We start from the raw sequence: 17580 nt of genomic DNA, 5'->3' as shown, positions 1-17580 counted from the left end.
CTAGGATACTGACTCACCAGCAGTTGGACCTTCTAGATACAGGTGTATTTTTATCAACTCAAACACCTCGACTGCACACAGGTCTCCAAAAACAGATCGCCATTTAACTAACACACATAAAAATTGCTGGTGGACGCAGCAGGTCAGGCAGCATCTATAGAAAGAGGTACAGTCGACGTTTCGGGCCGAGACCCTTCGTCAGGAGTAACTGAAAAAAGAGATAGTAAGAGATTTGAAAGTGGGATGGCGTGAACATTGACTTCGCTAACTTCCCTTAGTGCCCCACCTCCCCTTCGTACCCCGTCTGTTATTTATTATTATATATATATTTTTTTATCTCTCTCCTTTTTCTTTCTCTGTCCCTCTCACTATACTCCTTGCCCATCCTCTGGGCTTCCCCCCTCCCCCTTTCTTTCTCCCTAGGCCTCCCATCCCATCCCATGATCCTCTCATATCCCTTTTGCCAATCAATTTTCCAGTTCTTAGCTCCATCCCTCCCTCTCCTGTCTTTTCCTATCATTTCAGATCTCCCCCTCCCACTTTCAAATCTCTTCCTTCAGTTAGTCCTGACGAAGGGTCTCGGCCTGAAACGTCGACTGTACCTCTTCCTATTGATGCTGCCTGGCCTGCTGCGTTCACCAGCAACTTTTATGTGTGTTGCTTGAAATTCCAGCATCTGCAGAATTCCTCGTGTTTGCGTCTCCACTTAACTAAATATGTGACTTCTAAAACTGATTGGCTGCACCAGTGATGATTTGGTCTGCCATATTAAAGGGGGAGGGGTGAATACTTATGCAATCAATTATTTTGTTTAATATTTGTAATTAATTTAGATCACTTTGTAGAGATCTATTTTAACTTTGATACAAAAGAGGCTTTTTCTGTTGATCAGTGTCAAAAAAGCCAAATTAAATCCACTACGATTCAATGTTGTAAAACAATAAAACATGAAAACTTCTGGGGGGGGGGGGGAGTGAACACTTTTTATAGGTACTGTATAACTCCCAACAGGGTCTTTTTACCTCTGCAGTTTCTTAACCCTACCCACAAGGATCCTACATTTTCTGATCCGATGTCACCTCTTTCTAAGGGTTTGATTTCAATTTTAACCAACAGAGCCACCCCGCCCCCTCTGCCTACCTGCTTGTCCTTTCGATAAAATGTGTACTCTTGGATGCTAAGCTCCCAACTATGATTTTTTTTCAGCCATAACTCAGTGGTGCCCACAATTTCATATCTGCCAATCTCTAACTGCACGACACGGTCATTTACCTTAATCTGTATACTGTGTGCATTCAAATGTAACACCTTCAGTCCTGTATCCTTCACCTTTTTTGACTTTGCCCCCATGTTACACTTCGACTCATCCCACTGAATGCAGATTTTTCCCTGCCATCTCCCTGTCCTTCCTCACAATCTCACTGCACAATGCATTGACTTGTATACCAACTGCCCCATCCTCAGCCCTATCACTCTGGTTCCCATCCCTTTGCCAAATTAGTTTAAACCCTTCCCAACAGCTCTAGTAAACCCGCCTGCAAGAATATTGGTCCCCCTTGGGTTCAGGTGTAATGCGTCCTTTTTATACAGGTCATACCTTCCCCAGCAGAGATCCCAAGGATCTAGAAATCTGAAACCCTTCCCCCTGCACCAATTTCTTAGCCACTCTTTCACCTGCACTATCATCCTTTTCTTACTCTGACTATCATGTGGTACTAGGAATAACCTAGAGATTACTACCTTGAACGTCCTGCTCTTCAGCCTGACTCCCTATACTCACTGTACAGGACCTTTTCCCCCTTTCTACTCATGTTATTGATGCCAATGTCCACCACAACCTCTGGCTGCTCACCCTCCCTCTTGAGAATCTTCTACAGCCACTCTGAGACATCCTGGACCTAAGCACCTGGGAGGCAACACACCACCTCTTTCATGGCCACAGAATGTCCTGTCCATCCCCCTAACTATAAAGTCTCTTATCACTCTCGCTCTGCCTGAATTTGCCTTTCTCTGCTGAGCCTCAGAGTTGTCACAATCCCACTGGCCTGGCTGCTGCTGTGCCCTGATAAGTCATTCCACCCCCCACCCCCAGCAATATCCAAAAGGATATTGTTGCTGAGGGGATGGCCACAGTAGCAGGTAAACAATGAGCTAGAAATGTAAAACTGTCCCCTCTGAGGATCTGTATTTGCTTCATCTTTGGAAAATCAAGGAAATTTACTGATTAGTAAAACTTTCTTGACATGTATTAGTTTTATTGCTATAAAATTAGTTTAATTCAATTTCATACCTGAAAATTGCGGCTACCACAGATACTTGGAAATTCTAGTTATGCCCTCAGGTACAATTGACTCGGCATTGCCCTAACTTCCAGTGGAGGCCAGGATCAGGGCACAGTGTCAAATCTCTGCGTTGCTCTAGCAGGAGTGAGTATAGACAACACAACCTGGTATTTTGGATATTGAGGGGACAGGGGCTGGAAAGCAGAAATTGGGGCTGGAGTTTAGATGCTGCGGATGCAGATGGGGATCGTGATCCATTCAACAGTCACTCAGACTGGGATGAGTGTAGCTGATTGGGACTGACATTTGCAGGTAGTCGAGGGATTGTCAGGGATCAGATTTGTGTATCTAGATCACTGTTCAGATAGCTAGTATTGACATCATTTTCAGTTGATATGTGGCATAGCAGTTAGCGTAACGCTATTGCAGTGCCAGAGACCTGGGTTCAATTCTTGTTGCTGTCTGTAAAGAGTTTGTACATTCGCACCGTGACCGCATGGGTTTCCTCCCACATTCCAAAGATGTACAAGTCAGCTTGTTAACTGGTCACATTGGTGTAGTTGAGCAGTGGGTTCATTGGGCTAGAAAGGCCTATGCTTTATCTCTAAATAAAAAAATAATAAGCGTGGGATTGGAAATGTCATTATATTTCCTTCTGGGGAAGAATTATTTTCTATTGTATGATGCAGAAAAATAATTGACAACTATGTATGTATTAGGAATGGAGCCTACCTCATGGAAAATAAATGTTTCAGCCCAACTATTCTTTAATGGTAACTGTCCCCTCCACACAGCTACCTCATGCCACACATCACTTAACGTCAGAGCTGAACTTCTGCTTTGAAATTTCTACCTCTGGAAATAAACCTAGTAATTTGGATTGCTCATTTCTACAAGTCATTTTATTAACTTACATTTAATGTCTGCACCTTTGCTGCTGAGTCCCATTTTAAACCTTATTATCCCAGTAAAGAATCATAGAGTCATACAGCATGGATACAAGCCCTTCAGCTCAACATTGGCCATCAAATATCCATTTAAATTAGTTCTACACAAATCCCATTTTATTCTCCCCATGTTCCCATCAGCCTCTCAGATTGAACCATTTATCTAGAGCAATGATTCATAGTGGCTAATTAGCCTATCAACCGAGATGTCTTTAGGATGTGTGAGGAAACCAGAGCACCTGTTTATCATGACTCTGTTCCAGTGCTCTAGTTCCCATCCCCCTGCAGTTCTAGTTTAATATTCCAATAATCAGTTATATTCATTGCACCTGGAACAACTTATCAAAGGAATAAAAAAACAGTAAATCCTCTTTTAAAATACTTCACAATAGTTATCGGTCACATTAAAAGCACACCAAGATTTTGTGACTCCTTTGTGAGTCAAAAAAGTTTCAAATTCAAGTCTTACTTCAAAACTACAATGTACAAACATGCAGAAATGAGAAGTAAACCATCAGAAATGATGTAGGTAATTATGACAAAGATAAGACCATATATTACATAATTGTTTATGTCTATGTGTTTGTCCTTGTAATATATTGTGCTGTTGAAAAAAGCTAACTTTCATAGTATTTATGTCCAGTATATGTATGCCTATGACAACAATAAACTTGGAACTTGAAGTAGATATTTGAACTTAAATAAAAAAGGATATTTTAGAACACACCTCACAACTTCAAAATGCCCTTAAGTGCTCTATAGCTGACAAAGTAAATCTGACATCACATCATTCGAGGGAGACTGTTTAATCTATACACAGTAAGAATTACAACAGCAAAGTGATGATGCCTAGATTACCTTATTCACTGATATTAGTTGAGGATAGATATTTAAAATAAAAATAAATTCAGACCAATTAATTTAGCACGCAGTGAAAAACGTATTTTTATGTGGCAGCAACATTTTAAGCACAGCGTCAGGAACATGTACCTAAAAAAAAGCTCAATTGGTCTGACAAAATATTTTGACAGAGCAACCAGTATTCGTTTTCATTCAAACCAGTTAAAAGTTTACATGCGGGCAATATGAAACTAGCCTTTTAAAAATGTGCTCATTCAATGTGGGGTACATTTTAGGGCAACACCAGTGGTTCGAGCAAGCCTTCAAGTCTTCCAAAGGCACATTTGGAAGGGCAGGTTGTTCTTGCCTCCTGATCAAACAACAAGAAGAAGAAACTGAGCCAGAAACTGTGGAACTAAAACAAAGAAATTAAACAAGAGGTCAACGAAACCAACGTCATCAAAATGAAAGTCCTAAAGTGGCTCCTTTAGCCACTGAGACATGCTGACTTTCCCCATGCAAAAGCATTCACTTACTCCATTTTGTAACACGACTACGAATGGGGATCATCCGTCCTACTAAATGCAAACCTTTGCCTTTCACCACTGCCGCTGCTGCGCTCCCCTGGGAGGACGCTTGGGGGCGCATTAATCTGCATCGACAAAATGAATTGTTAAAACATGACAACATACATTGGGCAAACCGTCCTTTACATAATTGTACAGTGATTTTTTTGAAAAATCATACTTTTCCTTGAATTTCCTTAAATTACTTTGAAGTGTTCTTTGCAATAAATCAAAGTTTTTCTCCATTAAATCAAAATGGAACGAATTGGCTAGTACTTAAAGTTGTTCACATTTGCTCCTTTACAGGCAGTTTTCTCCCAGTCGGCTGCTTCTCCGTTATCTTCAGATGCGAGCGGATGCCTCATAAAATCTTTGACCTGAAGGGCAGATACATCAGCACTACAAGCAGAATTAATTGCATTTTTACATTTAAATTCACTTTAATTAGAGTCGGCGAGAAATTAGGTGAATGAAAAAATCCCGGTGTATTAATTTGCATGTCCGTTCAGACCGCGTCGCCAGTCCGTATAATTTAGCAAAAGAACAAATAAAAGAGAAATACATTTTTAAAAATGAATTTGCAATCTAGAGTTAGCGGTCGGTAGTACAGAATCAACAAAGGAACGGCCTGTGGTCATCTTATGAAAAATGCACATTAATTCTTATGAGCAGAATTCAAACAGATGTTTAGAATCCACAGAGCATTTCATTTCTGGTGGAAATCTTTCAACGCTATATCTACGTGTTACAACCTTTAAATAATCTAAAGCCTAAAATTCTTAGTCCGACCAACCAACTGAAGTGACTAATGTTTAAGCAGAGTTATACTTCACAGTCCGAATTCATGATGTCTCAAAGTGTAACCTTTCCATCTTTTGTTCCTGAATCGCGAATTCCTCCCGATTTAACCACCGCCGGCCTTATTTGCAAGCTTCGTTAACATGAAACGCTTTGTAGCCGGGTGCATTCCACTAAGATATCCTTTAAGATCAACTTTATTCTTTGGGAAAAAAATGGGAGTTGGTCCGCAGGCTGATTTTATACAGATGTTAGTGGGTGTTTTCTGCTCTGTTTGCCAACAGAATACTCCCACTCATTAGAGGGAATGTGGCCCAATCAGTTCTGAGCTTCCCCAGGATGTGGGCCCTCTCTTGGATCTTGAAAGCTAAAACCCCCACGAAACCAGTGAAAGATAGAAAGAAGAACTAAGGACCGCTGGGAGTAAAGTTGTTAAGCACATCTGTAAGTTTGTTTATTTTTACAAATTCACCATTTCTATTTACAGGGTCTGTTTTCCCTGCTTGCTGCCGCCAATCTTCGAAGCTTGGTTGACCACAATATGCAGGAGGATTCCAATTCCCCGTTTTCTCCTGTGGACAGTTCAAGCAACAGCGAGGGGGAACAGGACGCTCAGCAGAAGAGAAATGGCAGAAAGAGGCGTTCAGGCCAAAGGTCTCATAGACCCAGCACCGGGAAGAAAGGCATGAAAATTTCTCCTCTTGCCCAAAGTTTGGAAGATATTCATACCCAGAGAGTTGTAGCCAACGTGAGGGAACGCCAGAGGACACAGTCCCTGAATGATGCATTTGCAACTCTTCGGAAAATCATTCCCACTCTGCCTTCAGATAAACTCAGTAAAATCCAAATCCTTAAACTGGCCACTAGGTACATCGACTTCCTTTACCAAGTGCTGCAGAACGACGAAATGGACAGCAAGGTGACGAGCTGTAGTTATCTGTCACACGAGAGACTCAGTTATGCTTTCTCTGTCTGGAGGATGGAGGAATCTTGGCCCTTGTCTGCTGGGCCTTAGCGACTGCTACCAATCAGGTAAATGTGAAGGACTTGTTGTCGAGATGTTTTCAAAATAGGCCCCTTGTTTCCACTATGTAACCGAAACAGGCAGCTGCTCGAAAAGATAATGACATGTATAACCCGTGCTATGTAGAAGGGGTTAAATAAACACCTAGCAATAATGAGCTCTTTTCATCTGAGTTTCAAGCGTTCCCAGATGATACCAGCCGCATGCAGTTTAGTTACCCTTTCACGTATGCCCCCTTCAAACTATGTTTTCTCTCTTTTTTTTTCCTTGTATGTGTTTATTTGCTTTGCGTTCTGTCCTCTGAGTATAAGAAGGAACTTAGGAGAATAACTGGTAAGATCAAACAGCATGTTAAGTTGTGAAACTCAGCAATAGCGTATTTCCCTTGTCCAGGCTATTTATTGGTTGTGGACGTATAGCGTAAATGAAAGTTTAAGTCAACATGCGGCAATGGAGCGACCCCGGTTCTCACTGGTATCTTGAATTTAAATCTTAGCAAATGTTACTGTTACAGTCACCGTGTATTCTAATCTGCACACAGTCCAATACTCAAAACACCCCAAATCTGCTCTCTCCCAAAAAACAAAATTTCCAAATTTGATTACTTTTATAATCTGCAAATTCACACTCTATCGATACATCTTCCGCACTTTTTAAAAACAAAATATGTGTTTCACTACATCCAAATAATGGTCGGCCGTGGCGGTTTATACTGCACGTGAAACAAAACATCCGCGTTCGTCTTTATGACTACAAAGGTCTGGTACACCTCAGAAGCACCCAGTAAGGGGCTGGCAACTGGTATTAAAATTGTTTACTGTTAGTTCCTTTTCGATTAATTCACGCCACTTTCTCGTTGACTTGCAGGCACATTGATTTGCTACGTGGGAACTCTACGCCAGCACATTAAGAACATTTTAAAGATGAACTAAGTGTAATCAATTGTCAAGAGCACTTAAATACTGGGTTGCGGATGTGGGTATACCTAGAATTCTACCGGGAGATCAGGCAATGTTGGCCCGTGGATTCAATGTTATCTATTTATTTGCATGTCTTCTGCAAGGCTTCAATCCCACCGGATACCGTGTGGCGAGACTGGGAAATCGTGTTGTAAAACAAGGAAGAACACTGCGGGCACAAACTCAGAACTTTGTTGTGAAATATTATTATTTTTTTATACTTTAATTGGAAACCAAACTTTTATTTCTTGAGACTGGGCTCTGAATGTTGTGAAGTTCTTGATTTATTTTAAGAAAAGCTATATGGCGTTGTGTTTTGTAATAAATGCATATTGCATCCAGTTCCCTTCCCCCCTGTTTTATATATTGCCGTCGAATTTTGGTAACTCTGTTACTCCCTGGGGACCACAGAGGCCTTCAGTAGTTAAACAAAAATAATTTTTTCTTACAGATGCTCATAAGCTTCAAGAGAACTATGTTTTCTATATGCTTAAAGTGGTGATCTCTTCATAGAAACAAATATACTACACGGTTATCAGACAGGATAAAACAATATATCCATGAAGAGCTGTTTCTGAGGTTTTTCACACTTAACGTTTTATGCCGGGGGAGCGCAATGAAGACTCCGACTCATTTAGAACAATTCTCTTTTCCGAAAAAAATAATTGGGGTTAGTGATTCAGGAACGGAAAATAATCTCACTTTTAGGAAAGGATATCAAATTATGATTTGCTGATCACTTCCTATCAGTTCCTCCCCGGACTTAGTACATAACCAGAATTTTCAGCTTTAATTTAAAGTTCGCAGCAAATACAAGTTAGGCTTTGTTAGGAATTCCCTTTATGAAACTGAAGTTTTTATATAAAAATTATTGGGTGTATTATTAAAATCTATTTATTTTCTAAATGGTTCTTTCCCAACACTCGGTAGCCAGGTTACGTCAGTCTGAAATTCGGAAACACCGGTGGCTATTTTCCTAGTACAGGTGCAGACGGGGTTTACGCTGACTTTCAGTGGAAAAAGGGAGAAAGCGAGGCCGAAAAAAGGCATAGGATTCAAATAAAACAAAAGTTAACGACTCAGAGATTTGCTTTACTACCGTCAAAACAAGGAAAGAAAATGAAAAAGGGTAATTTAGTTTACACAATGATGCTGCTTCTATTTGCTGTTATCCAACAAAACTAGGTTTGTTGATCAAAGACAGAATTCAATGAAATGTTAAAATGTGCAGGATTACTTGGTGCAAAAATTACTAGTTCTATTAAACGTTTGCAATATACTCTAAAATTTAGTCACGAATGATTTAAACTTGTGACGCATTTACCTTTTAAAAACAAAAATCAGATTTGCTTTTAATTTTTTTATAACTTGAAATAATAAAGCGTACAATAAAATAGAATAGTGCTTTGAAAATATTGAAACAGTACTTTGGTTTATTTACTATGCAGTCAATGGTTCCTGCTCGTTACCTAGCGATTTAGCATTTTAATACTGGAGTACACCTCTAATACAAACCAATGTTAATCATCTGCCCTGCTCGGCTTTGTTTGTACCCTGTAGAAATATAATGTTACAGAATTCTATTATAAAAAAGTAATTCTGGAAATCAGAGTAACCCTTTGTGCATTTCTCATTCTCCTCTGCATCTGCACTTCTAACACTGGGTTGTTCAGTATTTGTAATAAATCGTTCTACTTTTGACAACAGCAAACGTTATGTTTTCAGCTGGTTTTTATAAGATGGGGAAGGCTTAAAATTCCCAGCCGTCACTGGAGTGGGTTCGTTTCCTCTCTCTGACCCTCTTTGTGTAATTCCAGTTTCCTTGGGAGAAATTCTGCTCTATAACAGTTTAAAGCGCATTGCAAACACACAGTGTCTCTCTCGCATTGGGGTTTCAAACCACATCATTACACGAACAGAATTCAAAATAACTCTCTCCTTTACCCCACCCAAGTGCAGATCCCGGAGTACATAATAACATACGCACCTAGACCAGGTTTAAAAAAAACACTCAAATCACAATAAAAAACAAGGCTTTTACTTTGTCCTACATATTTACCTTAGATTTTTTTTATTTTGTGTGATCAATATCAAAACCACCCAGACAAAAATCACTAAACCTCCATTGAAAGGAGATTGGGTTGTTTGTTCTTAATTGCCAGGATAATGAGAATAAGGGCTTCTGAATTCTCTCTGAAACGTTCATCTCAACATGTGTCTGTCTCCTGCAAATGTAAAGATTTTTAAAAATCCTCCTTTTGTTGTGATTTACAACCAAGCGGCTGTTCGCGTGGAACCCAACTCCTTTAAAATGTCACAAACTCAGCCAGTCCATCATGGGCTAACCTCCCTAGTATCGAAGACACCTTTAAAAGGCGAAACTACAAAAAGGAGTCATACATCATTAAGGACCCCCATCACCCTCTTGTCATTGCTACCATCAAGGAGGAGGCAAAAGAGCCTGAAAACAGACACACACTCAATGTTTTAGGAACAGCTTCTTTGCCTCCGCCATCAGAATTCTGTACACTGCCTCACTATTTTCTTTTTTGCTCTCTTTTTGCACTACTTGTTTAATTTGATTTTTAAAATATTATTACAATTTATAGATTGTTTTATTATTGCAATGTACTGCTGCCGCAAAACGACACATTTCACAGCGTATGCTCGAGATATTGATATTCTGACATTTTAACATTCAAAGACAGGTCATGCAATGATTGAAAACAAATCGAGAGTAGGCAGTAGGATGCGGAGGCAGATCAGATTGACAACTTTTTCTTGGAAGGATACGGAAAGTAAAGCCATCGAAGACGGCGAGAGATAAGACAGAGCATAACCATACGGTGGACCCCAGGATGACCTGTAAAATCCTAGTGTTTTCATCTTGAAATACCCAACTGTAGAAATGGAGGACGCCCCCACATACACTTCACCTTGGTAATTCTTTTTCATTGGGACTTCCTCTGCAGCAAAGGAGAAGAGGGAGCAGAGCTTTCATTAAGGTTAGGGAGAATCGGAGGATGCTGAAGTAAAGGTCGCCTCTGGGCGGAGAGATCGTGACCGTGGTTAGCCTCGTGGTTAACGAGGGGAGGAGGACTAGGCGAGACGGAGAGTTACCTCTAAATGTGGGGACAAAATAAACAGGAGGCGGAGGTTGCTGAGGGGTGAAGTGGGAAGGAAGGACTGGTGACCCAGATTTTGAGGGGTCCGATGTGTGATTATATTTGAATATGCAGACAATGGAAGGACATGGACCATGTATAGGCAAAATTGATTAATTGTGATTAGTTTAATTAGTTCGTAACAACATCGTGGGCCGAAGGGTCTGTTGCCTGATATACTGTTCTATGTAACATGACATCAAATTCATTCACGCTGTTCCCCGGGGAGCAGTAGATGAGACCCAGTGCTGATATTGCCAAGACTGACTGGTGTCCACTGTACTATCCTGGATGGATGGAAAGTTTAGATAAATCAGTTTTCCTGCGCTTAGGTTACTTATAATATCAACATTTTGTGTGCAAAGGGCCCTTCATGCAGTGTGTAATTTGATTTATTTTATACGACAGCTTATATCCGGAATAACAGTTTACAGATTAAGATAAACTTCCTCTTTTTTGTCAGTTTGATTTCCCATAAACCGTTATCAAACAACACTTTACCAATATCAGTCTTTAAGAAAAAGTGACAACTTTCTACTAATAACGGAGTGATTTATCTAAAAACCCTCATGCGTCCAGTTAACAGTAAATGAGGTGGTGACCGCGGCTGAACAGCGTGTAAAATGTGCATGAGCTGCACCTAGTGGCGTAATTGATCATTGCACCCAAGCCCTGCTGTTAAAGAACACTAGCGGATGCGCTGAAAATCAGTTATTCTTAAGAATGGTCGAAATTGACTTACAACCTAAGTAAAACAACACCCACGAAGACTGGAAGTGAAAAGGATATTGAGCATTTCATTTACTCCACTTTTTTTTTAACTTCATAAAATGCTGTTCACGTCAGCAATTGAGGTATTATCTTTTTAATGGACCAAATGATCACAGGAAAGTTCCCAGACTCATCCTGATAATTTGGTCTGGTAATGTATATAGGAATTGTTTTTATTAGGCTGAAGAACAGAAGTGGGTGACAGAAGTTATCAGATTTTCACTCGTTGGATCACCCGCCTTAAAACATTCACGTTGCCAAAACAGAACCTGTCCTTTTTACCATCATTAGCCGTTCTCCCGCCGTTTCAAAGTTTCCATTAAGTGGCTAAAATGCACTGCATGTCAGAAATTCGTCAACTCAGATGTAAATAGACGTGAAACTCATATTCAGAGAAGTTTCAGTTGAAAGCATCAACTAAAAATAATTTGATCTAGCAAAGCCAGCAAGATATTTATTGCATGTTGGATTTTACCAAAAGTAAAATGAATAGAATTCAGGTCCGCTGGCGGGTAAATTTTCAACAATCCATCTTCCATAATACTTAACGCTAAATGGAGACCCTGAATTTTTATCATCGGCTCAGTCACCGGACGCAGATGAAAGTCAGAATAAGAATTCTCACACAAATGCAGTACAATACGAGAGCTATCATTAGCTAAGAGATTGCAAAAATTGGCCTTTTATCGTGATAAGATTACCTGTTATAACTTGTTTGTGAAGTCATTGAATCTCCGGGGACTTATTTGCTTTATTATCTTTATATATTTCTTATATTATTTACGCGGATTAACTTGAATTAACGATTTTTTAACGAAACATTGAGCTTGTCAAAACAGAAAATACGGGTTGACAATTCACAAAAATATACCCGAGCCTAACGCTGCTCCTTCCCTGCCACATGCTTGCAGGCTGGTTGATTGGCTACATATGTGCTCTTTGTCCTTAAGCTACTTCGCCAAGATCAAAGCCATCAGAAACCTCTCTTTCAACCGAGTAGAGAACAGCGTGGATTGTTTATGGGGTGTTTTTATGACCAAATCTATTATTTCACTGCGAATCCGACCCAGTTAAGATCACCATTTGTGCAGCGTACGATTAGGAAAATTATTAACTATCAACTTTGAAAGAAGTGCTTTGTTGCATCTTTTAGTCACTGGTACATAGCATGCTTTGAACTTTCCAGTCTCTAATTTGGGTCCGCCACGTTCCTTCAGTATGTAACAATACTTGTAATTTTGATACATTCTGATAAGATTGTAGCCCTATGAGATTTATTTATTTCTTCCCTCCACTGTAAAATAGTTTGGCTCTAGAGGATTTGGCAGCATTTCAAGTATGTATTTGATGAAATCATGGATCACAAAACTTTAAAAGAGGCTGCAGTGAAACTCATTCACTCAAATCAAATTCTGCATTACACAAACATTTCCATTCTGTGAAATGCATCATATCACGTAAAGGTCATTTCTAAATGGTAAAATCTCACTTGCAGATCAACATTTTAAACTGTGCTCAAATTCCTGCTTTCTTTCCCATACCGCAGCAATGCACTAATCAAATCACCATGTGGCTGCAGATCAGAATCAGAATCAAGTTTATTATACTGACTTACATGACGTGAAATTTGTTGTTTCACCGCTGCAGTACAGTGCAAGGACATAAATTATTATAAATTACAAAACAAATAAATAATGTGAAATAAAAAGAATAAGGACATAGCATACATAGGTTCAAGGACTGTTCGGAAATCTGATTGTGGAGGGGAAGAAGCAGTTCCTAAATAATAGTGTCAGTCTTCTTGTTCCTCTACCTCCTCCCTGGTGGTGCTAACAGGAAGAGGGCATGTCCTGGATAGTGAGGGCTCTTAGTGGTAGATGCCACTTTCTTGAGGTGTCACCCCTGGAAGATATCCTCAGCTGTTAGGAGGTTGTGCCTGTGATGGAGCTAGTTGAGTCTAACATTTCTCATCGGTTAGCTGCTCTGAAGCAGGAGGTTATCTGGCACTTCAGTATTACTTAACCAAAAGTTAAGACTCCAGTAAACTCTTATAAAAGTCTAGTAAACACCAGTTCAGCTACATCTGGAATATTGCATTCAATTCTGGTTACCCCATTATAGGAAGGACGTCGAGGCTTTGGAGAGAGTGCAGAAGAGATTTATCAGGATGTTGCCTGGATTAAAGGCATGTGCTATAACGAGAGGTTGGACAAATTTGGTTTGTTTTCTCTGGAGCAATGGAGGCCGAGGGGAGATCTGATAGAGGTTTATAAGATTATGATAGCCAGTATCTTTTGAAATGTCTAAGAGAGGGCATGCATTTAAGGTGAGAGGGGTAAGTTCAAAGGAGATGTATGGGCAAGTTTTTTTATACACAGTGGTGGCTGCCTGGGTTATGGTGGAGACCAATACGAAAGAAGCATTCTCGAGGCTCTTTATATATAATTATTCATAAATTCTATTTAATTTCTTTATTTTCCTGCAAATGCCCGCAAGAAAATAAATTTCAAGGTAGTATATGGTAACATATATGTACTTTGACTTTGACTTAGATAGGCACGTGAATGTGCAGAAAAGGAAGGGTATGCACATTGTGTAGGTAGAAGGAATTAGTTTAGTTGGGCAGTTGATTACTAATTCAGTTAGTTCTGCACTACATTGTGAGCCAAAGGGCTGGTTTCTCTGCTGTGCTGTTCTATGCTCTATGCAAAAGACACTAGCATTAAAGGGTGAAAGGTCGTTATTTTTTCCCCAAAACTTTCAACAGCAACATCGTCACTCAGTGGGTAAATGTAACTCAAATATGATACTGAGTTACCCAGTTAGTTTCAGGCTTGTGGAGATATAAGAGACTACAGATGGTGGAATCTGGGGTGAAAAACAAACTGCTGGAGGAAGTCAGGGAGCACGTTGGTGGCAAATGAATAGTAAATATTTTGGGTTAAAACATCGATTGTCCATTTCCCTCCATAGTTGCTGCCAAGTTCCTCCAGCAGTCTGGTTTTTGCTTTTAGCTTCAGGTTTAGTTCTCAGCTTGTGTTGAGTTAACTGATTTCTGTTAAAACACAAGCAAACGTGGCACAAATTGCTTCCAAGTGAACTTGGGGCACATGGAGATAAAAATAAAAAGAGCTAGGGTTCCTCTCCATACAGCTTGCCAAGGACTTCCGCGGGAAAGTAAAGACATTTGTGCAGAATTGCATTCAGAGCTGGTGCCATTGAAGATGAGTAGTCTCCAGACACCCATTGCCGAAGTAAATATGTGAAAAATGGCTAATTATGTGAGCTTAATGTCAATCTGCAGGAAAACATAAAACCACATTGCAATATCTTTGGAATGAAGAACAAAGGGAAGAAATTTGGGCATCGGGTGGGGTGCATATTTACAATGTGCTTTGCATCATGGGAGAAGGACTTGCCAAGGCCTCTTGAAGTAAACAGTAAAATCTTTACATTACTACATTCCAGCATCAAAAACTGCCACTGAGACTGCTTTTAAAGAGTAGTAAAAAAATGTTCTTGGCATAAAAAGTAACGATGGTATTGTCCATTGAAGAAGGTACTTTTTAAGAGGAAAGCAAATTAACTCTGATGGTTAAGGAATAATACAAAAGGATGTTGTGTTAGAATGGATGCATCATTCCCATAAGCAAGGGAACTAGTATTACAAACATGGTAAGAAAAGAAAATGGTAGAAATACTCACCAGGTCCGGTAGCATCTGTGCAAAGCCAAAGGAAGTTAATATTTCATGTTTGAGACCCTTTATTAGTTCTTATGGATGGTCTCATACCTGAGACGTTAAATCTATTTCCCTTCAGAATCAGAATCAGGTTTAATATCACCAGCATATGTTGTGAAATTTGTTGTTTTGCAGCAGTACCATCCAATATATAAGAACTATAAATTAAAATAAAAATGTACATCTAAAACTAAATTAAATAAGTAGGGCAAAGAGGGAGCAAAAGATAATGAGGTAATGTTCATAGTTTGGTCCTTACCCATTTAGAAATCTGATGGCAGAGGGAAAGAAGCTGTTCCCAAACTGTTGAGTGTATGTCTTCAGGCTCCTGTACCTTCTCCCTGGTGGTAGCAATGTGAAGAGTGGATGCCCTGGGTGAGGAGTGTAGGAGTGCCCTTAATGATGGATGCTGCCTTTTGGATGCCTCACCTTTTGAAGATGTCTTTAATGCTGGTGTGGGGGGAGGAAACTGATGCCTATGATGGAGCTGGCTGTGTTTGCAGCTTTTCCAGATCCTGTGCAGTGGCCCCTCCATACTGGAGGGTGAGGCAACCAATAGATACTCTCCACGGTACATCTGTAGAAATTTGCTGGAGTATTTAATGACATACCAAATATCCTCCAACTCTTCATGAAATATAGCCACTGTTGTGCCTTCTTTGCAATTACGTTAATATGTTGAGCCCAGGATAGAGCTTCAGAGATGTTGACACCCAAAAACTTGAAACTGCTCACTCTACACTGCTGATCCGTCGATGAGGGCTGATGTGTGTTCCTCGACTTCTCCTTCTTGAAGTCCACAATCAACTCCTCGGTCTTACTGACGTCGAGCGCAAGGTTGTTGTTGAGACACCACTCAACCATGGATCGATCTCACTCCTGTACACCTCTTGTCACCATCTGAAATTGTGCCAACAATAGCTGTGTCATCAGCAAATTTATAGATGGCATTTGAGCTGTGCCTAGCCACACAGTTGTGGGTATAGAGAGAGTAGAGCAGTGGGCTAAGCACACACCCCTGAGGTGCACCAGTGTTGATTGTCAATGAGGAGAAAATGTTATTTTTGATCTGCACTGACTGTGGTCTTCCAATGAGGTAGTTAAGGATCTAGATGCAGAGGGAAGTACAGAGGCCCACGTTTTGAAGTTTGTTGATTAGTACTGAGGGTATGATTGTATTGAACGTTGAGCTGTAATTAATAAACACATGGGCATTGCTGTTGTCTAGGTGGACCAAGTCCGAGTGGAGAGCCAGTGAGATTGCACCACTGTAGACCTATTGTGGCAATAGGCAAATTGCAGTAGGTCCAGCTACTTGCTTAGGCAGGAGTTGATTCTGGCCGTGACCAACCTCTCGAAGCCCCTCATCACAGTAGATGTGAGTGTAACTGGGTGATAGTTGTTGAGGCAGCTCACTCTGCTCTTTTTAGGCACTGCTATGATTGTCGCCCTTTTGAAGTTGGTGGGAAACTCTGACTGCAGCAGTGAGTGACTTAAGATGCCCTTGAACACTCCAGCCAGTTGGTCAGTGCCCTACCAGGTACACCATCAGGGCCTGACGGCTTGCGAGGGTTCACCTGCTTGTAAGATGTTCTAATGTCAGCCTCCAGGATGGAGATCATAGGGTTACCAGATTCTGCAGGGATTTGTGTGGGTGTAGGTTTATTCTCACTTTCAAACGTACATAAAAGGTGTTGAGCTCATCTGGGAGTGAAACATCACGGCCATTTATGATGTTAGTTTTCACCTTGGAGGAAGTAATGGCCTGCAAAACCTGCCAGAGCTGATGTGCATCCAATGCCATCTCTAATTTGAATTGGAGTTGTTTTTTTGCTCTTAAAGTAACCTTCTATAGGTTGTACCTAGACTTCTTGTACAGTTCTGGATCATTGTTCTTGAACACCACAGATTCTATCCCACAGATACTGCCCGACTTGCTGAGTATTTACAGCATTTTCTGACTTTATTTCAGATTTTCAGTATCTGCCATTTTTGTCTTGATTTTCAGTATCTCATCCTGTAGTATCTCAATTTGAAAAATAGGATGGTGAGAGTACAGATTAAATTTTAATGTTATCTTTGACAATAAAAATGGACCTTTTGTATAATAACAAACCCCTTATAGCCATTGTGTATCCGTCTGTAATTCATGAGGAAAAATGAGAATTCTCATGAAAATTTATGAGAAGGGCCAGGAAGCGCTGTGGATGAAGACCCACAAGGGCTGGTGGTCCCCCTCCAGGTAGGTGGCTCCTGGGATAGGAAGTCCATGGAGGCAGGAGGAACAAGGGCTAGTAATCAGAGAGCCCAGAGTTTGAGGCCTAGGGTTCCTGGTCCCATCATCAGGCCTGGAGGCGGCATGTCCTAGGGTTGGAGGTCTATCTGTGTGTGAGAGTGGGTGGGTGTGTTGGTGGGAGGGATGAAAAGGGGTTGATTTGCTGCTATTTTCTTGTTGCTGTTGTTCTATTGGACATTGTCGGCATGCTAT

At 40.5% G+C, this 17580-nt stretch overlaps 1 protein-coding gene across 1 annotated transcript; it reads left to right on the top strand.

The window, feature by feature from the left end:
• The first annotated feature begins 5443 nt into the window (after window positions 1-5443).
• On the top strand, window positions 5444-9075 carry LOC140191699 (twist-related protein 2-like). The gene is made up of 3 exons (XM_072249350.1): window positions 5444-5494; window positions 5921-6465; window positions 7325-9075. Exons 1-2 carry the CDS (start codon window positions 5444-5446, stop codon window positions 6446-6448), a joined length of 579 nt encoding a protein of 192 aa, XP_072105451.1. The 3' UTR covers window positions 6449-6465; window positions 7325-9075.
• The last annotated feature ends 8505 nt before the right edge of the window (window positions 9076-17580 follow it).

The sequence above is a fragment of the Mobula birostris genome, chromosome X, assembly GCF_030028105.1.
Source record: "Mobula birostris isolate sMobBir1 chromosome X, sMobBir1.hap1, whole genome shotgun sequence".
Lineage (NCBI taxonomy): Eukaryota > Metazoa > Chordata > Chondrichthyes > Myliobatiformes > Myliobatidae > Mobula > Mobula birostris.
This window is presented reverse-complemented; position numbering and strand designations above follow the sequence as displayed.

What these genes read in the sequence shown, in the direction of transcription:
- LOC140191699 (XM_072249350.1), top strand. Translation starts at nt 5,444, where the DNA reads ATGTTTAAGCAGAGTTATACTTCACAGTCCGAATTCATGATGTCTCAA. An exon ending in AATTCATGATGTCTCAAAGT is followed by an intron (nt 5,495 to 5,920) that starts GTAACCTTTCCA and finishes TTCTATTTACAG; the next exon opens with GGTCTGTTTTCCCTGCTTGC.